Here is a 4,974-nt window from a genome sequence, read left to right on the forward strand (position 1 = left end):
ATATTGTAGTTTATATGTATTTGTGTTTTTATATGCATTTTCAAAGCTGTCAGTTAATTATTTTTTGACTAATAATGTAGGTACAATATTGCCTTTGGCATATGCTGTGGTTGATTCGGAAAACGACGCATCATGGAAGTGATTTTTTGAGCAATTCAAGCAAGCATATGGTGAAAGAACTTCAATGTGTGTTGTTTCAGATAGGAATGAGAGTATCCTGAAGGCAACATCAATTGTTTATCCGGGCGTGCCACACTACTCTTGCATGTGGTATATTTGGACAAATATAAGGGCAAAGTTCAAGAAGGGTCATCTACAATTAAATGAATTGTACTTTGCGACAACACGGTCATACACTCTGGATGAGTTTAATGAAAGGATGTCGAAGATTGAAGAGATAGACCCATGTGTTAAATCATACCTCTAGATGGTCAAGAGTACATGCAACGGTGAATAGAACTTGGACTATGACATCAAACATTGCAGAGTCGTTGAATGCTGTAACAAAAGATGCAAGAGAGCTGCCAATATTTGACCTATTAGAGTATATGAGGACACTTCTTGAACGTTGGACGAATGAGAAGTTATTGAAGGCAAAGGGTACATTCACACTCCTTGGGTCCAAATTCAATAAAGAATTAGAGAACAACAGAACATTATCTCAGAAACTTAGGGTAAGATCTGTTTATTTGGTGCAGAAAAATAATATTTTAATATATAGTATTTCCATATTATAGATAAATTGTAGACAAATTGTAGTTAATTTGTAGATTGTAGATAATTTGTAGATAAATTGTAGATAAGTTGTAGATAAATTGTAGATAATCTATTTTTATGATTGAATATATTTTTCTTTCTGTTTGTTATGTAATTGTAGGTGAGTGCTTCAACAGATCATATTCATACTGTGATAGATGGTGTGAAGCGGTACATTGTGTCTTGAAAGCAAGAAATGTAGCTGTGGCCAGTTCCAACTTGATGAACTTCCATGTGCACATGCTTTGGCAACTTTAAGGCACAGGAATGAAACTTATGAAAACTATTGCCCTCCGTATTACACAAAGGAGAGCCTACTGCGTACGTATGAAATACCAGTAAATCCCCTTCCTGATGAAAGCAAATGGAATGTGCCACAATATATATCTGATGAAGTAGTAAATCCACCTACGGGAGATAAAAGGCAGCCAGGAAGACCTCAAAAGGAAAGATACAAAACCTGTGATGAACTAAAGTCAAAGAAGTACAAGGTGTCATATGGCAACTGTGGAGGTGAAGGGCATAACAAAAGATCTTGCAAGAATACGCCCAAAAAGAAATAAATATCATGTAGTTAGAATAGTATTTCAAAATAATTGTTAGTGTGTTCAAGTTAACAGAATTTTGTGTGTAATCGTTTAAGTTTTTAAAGATCATAATATAGTTAATTTCAATTTGTTTCTGTGTTTGTTAACATATTTTTCTGTATTGTGTCAAGCATTTACCTCCATTTTTGACATTCTGTTTATAGCAGTTAATATTTATTATCTACAATATAACTACAAGTTAAAAAAAATTAATTTAACTTGAACTGACAGTTATATACAGAAATTAAATACAACTGGAGGTATTCCCTACAAATTATATACATATTCAACTATAAAATTATATACAATCTCAACATTCAGTGTTTCCAGATTGTAGATAATTTGAAGTTTTTTTGTAGATAAATTGTATTCTAACAACATAATAACTACGTTTAAGATAATGAAGAACAAGTGCTGTAAATATTAAACAACTGGAGATAAAACCACCAAGTTATTTTCAAGTGAACTACTACACTGGATAGAAATTAACAAAATAGAAAGGTCTGCTACAATAAAAACACAAATGAATTGTTCAGAAAGTTGTGTACTATACTTCTCCTACAAACTAACATCAACTAAATTACATATACATGACACTACTTCTTCTTTCTCTGGACTCTTGTTTTCTCATTCAATGCAAGTGCACCCTTCCTCCTTGCTAGTATGCCCGTAACCTCACTTTCACTGATTGACCCATCTTCTGGCTTCTTTGTAGCATAGTCCCATAGGAGCGCTCCATAGCGTCTACGATGTTGGTCAATATCAGAAAGGTCTTCTGCGGGAATTGAAAAATCTCCAAGGCTAACATACTCCGCAAAGGCAGCAACAAATACACCACAATCGCTGTAGAAAACAATTTTTTTTAAATATTTACCAAATAATTAGAAATAAAAAAAGAATTAAATGCATCGAAAGAGAGAATAGATTTTTTACAGTGACCCTTCTTTTTGCTGTGGAATCTCTCCAACGATCCACTGAATGTTAAGAGGGTCGGTAACAGGTTTCTCGATGTATGCCTTTGTATTCTTGAAGTTAATGTCTTTACTCTTCCCATAAAAACTAGTGCATGACAAATACAAAGGGATAATAACAGAGAAATTTTCGACACAGGATTCAACAACTTAATGGCTGCATGAAGAGACCACGGAATCATACGCATAAAGTTGCATGTCTGCAATGTTGAAAACGACCAACACCCAATGGAATTTTTCTACAATATTGACGGGCATGATGACATAGTCAACTTCATCCCATGCAACATTGGCAAGTAGTCTATACCCCAAAATATATTCTGCAACAACATCTTGGGGTTTAACGACCGAATACTTCTTTTGTGGAGGTGAATTTATGGACTTTCCATAAATTTGTTCTATCCTGGTCTTGAACAAACAATTCGTTGTGGTAAACCTGATCTTGTTATTGGGGCCATACTTGCCTCTTTTCCTCAAGTAATACATTAAAACATCAATGTGCTGCAACCAAAAATAGTTGGCATATAAACAGCAAGTCAACTTCAAATAATCTACATAAAACTACATTATAACTACAATTTACTACAAAACATAAACAAAAAATCTACAATGATGTCTAAAAACAGCTTTACAATTTAAACTACAAAGTCAACTTCAAATAATCTAAAAATAACTACAATTTATCTACAGTTACTGGGCAAACATGTAACACAATATCTACAATCATGTCTACATAATATCTACATTTTATACTACAATTAATCTTGTAATGTGCTACATAAACTACAAAATAACTACAATTACACTACAAACAGGAAATACAGCAACAAACTATTCTGTCCATAAAATATATATAGAATTTATACTATAAATAATCTTCAAATATGATATATAATCTGAAACCTAAATACAATTACACTAGATACAAGAAAGACAACATTTACAATCATATCTACATCATATCTACAATTTATAATACAAGTCATCTTTATATATTATAGATATCTATAACATAACTAAAATTAAACTACAAAACAGAAGACAAAATATCTACAAATTATATCTGGGGAATAGACTCCTTGATACTTACCGAGTCATTGAATACTTGTCCGGGGTGAGCCAGGGAAAAGAACCATTCCTCTTATCAACATTTTCCACTCCAAGGTCTAACCAAGGCTTAATTTGGTTATCCTTTATGGAAAACGGAGCCTTCCTCTTGTAACAACAAATAAATGTCAAAAAAAATTTGTAGATTGTATTAGATATATAAAAGATAAATGCTGAAACGCAAGTGTCAAATTATGCATTCATACCTCTTTGAACCTTTGTCACTACAATGGTATAACCATTTGTTGAATTATCTAAAACCTCCGGATCTACATCTTCACCAATAACAGTAGTAAAAGGGTGCTTGAGGTAGAAAATTTTAGGTCCAACCGAGCTGCTGCCCCCAGAACTGTATAGAGGGATAAATGGTGACCGTATTTGCTTTCCCGGATGCCTTGTTCTCCCCGGATGCATAGGTGTTGCATCATCTTGTATGGGCTCGCCAAACTTAACCAACTGGGATAAGTTATCAGGCAACTCAAAATTATCTAGTGTGACCCCCTTCTTCTCAACTCCTGATCATTCTGAATCACCTAGATCCATATACTGTGCATTTGTACCTTCATTGTCATGTTCCTCAATGACCTGTTCTGTCTGAGCTGCTACTGTCACTCCGTGAATTGGGGACTGTGCATTGATATCTTCCATCACTATAACACAATTCATATCTTACTTAACAAGAATGTTAAATTTATAAACAACAAGAAAATTTCTCTGAATGATAGCATGATACCTGCTTTGTCTTCATCAACTGCAAGTTGAAAATGTGTATATAAATCACCATGTGCTGGAAGATTTTCTTGACCAACTGCACCTTCAACATGCTCTATTTTATAAATAAAAATGGTAAATAATACTGGATAATGGTGGCTTGAAAGTTGTAGCATATGTGTATCAAAATTGTAGATAATTTGTGGATAAGTGTAGATATGTTGTATATACACTGACACAAATTGTAGATACTTTATAGGTATTTTGTAGATACCTGTTTTGCTGGTGCTGGCCTGCACTTGTTCCCCAATATTGAACTGAAAATGCTGATTGTTCAAGTCTTTTTTGTTGTTCATTGTTTTTTGTTGAACTGCCAGCAAACTTAATGTTTTATGTTAGTTTGTATATATTTTTTCATATGTCTAAATTGTTTTGCTATAAAAATAAAAGTCAGATCTTACCTTTGCATCATCTTGCACATTTCTACTGTTTATCATTTGCAAAACAGTCTGCACAGACTCATTTATAAACCCTCGAAGGCTATCGAGTTCTACAAAGACAACTTTCCTAAAATCTTCAAGCTTTCCATCAATCTACAAGTTACAATATAGTAAGTTGTTAACTTCATAATATGTCCTAACATACATTCAAAAATATATGCAATTATATATAGATATATATCCGAATTTACAAATTTGTAGATATTTTGTAGACAATTTATGAAATGTAGATATATTGTAGATATTTTGCAGATATATTGTAGTTTATATGTATTACATGCTCAATTCCCTTTTCTAATTTTCTGATCTTCTTAGCAATAGACTCCTTGTCCTCTTCTCCAT

General features: G+C 33.0%; 1 protein-coding gene across 1 annotated transcript; it reads left to right on the forward strand.

Annotated features, from left to right (window-relative positions):
* Positions 1–467: 467 nt before the first annotated feature.
* LOC104227814 (uncharacterized) lies at positions 468–1,319 on the forward strand. The gene is made up of 3 exons (XM_070169617.1): positions 468–674; positions 878–927; positions 1,016–1,319. The coding sequence occupies exons 1-3, from the start codon at positions 468–470 to the stop codon at positions 1,317–1,319; spliced, it is 561 nt and encodes a 186-aa protein (XP_070025718.1).
* The last annotated feature ends 3,655 nt before the right edge of the window (positions 1,320–4,974 follow it).

This window comes from Nicotiana sylvestris, chromosome 3 (genome assembly GCF_000393655.2).
Source record: "Nicotiana sylvestris chromosome 3, ASM39365v2, whole genome shotgun sequence".
Classification (NCBI taxonomy): Eukaryota; Viridiplantae; Streptophyta; class Magnoliopsida; order Solanales; family Solanaceae; genus Nicotiana; species Nicotiana sylvestris.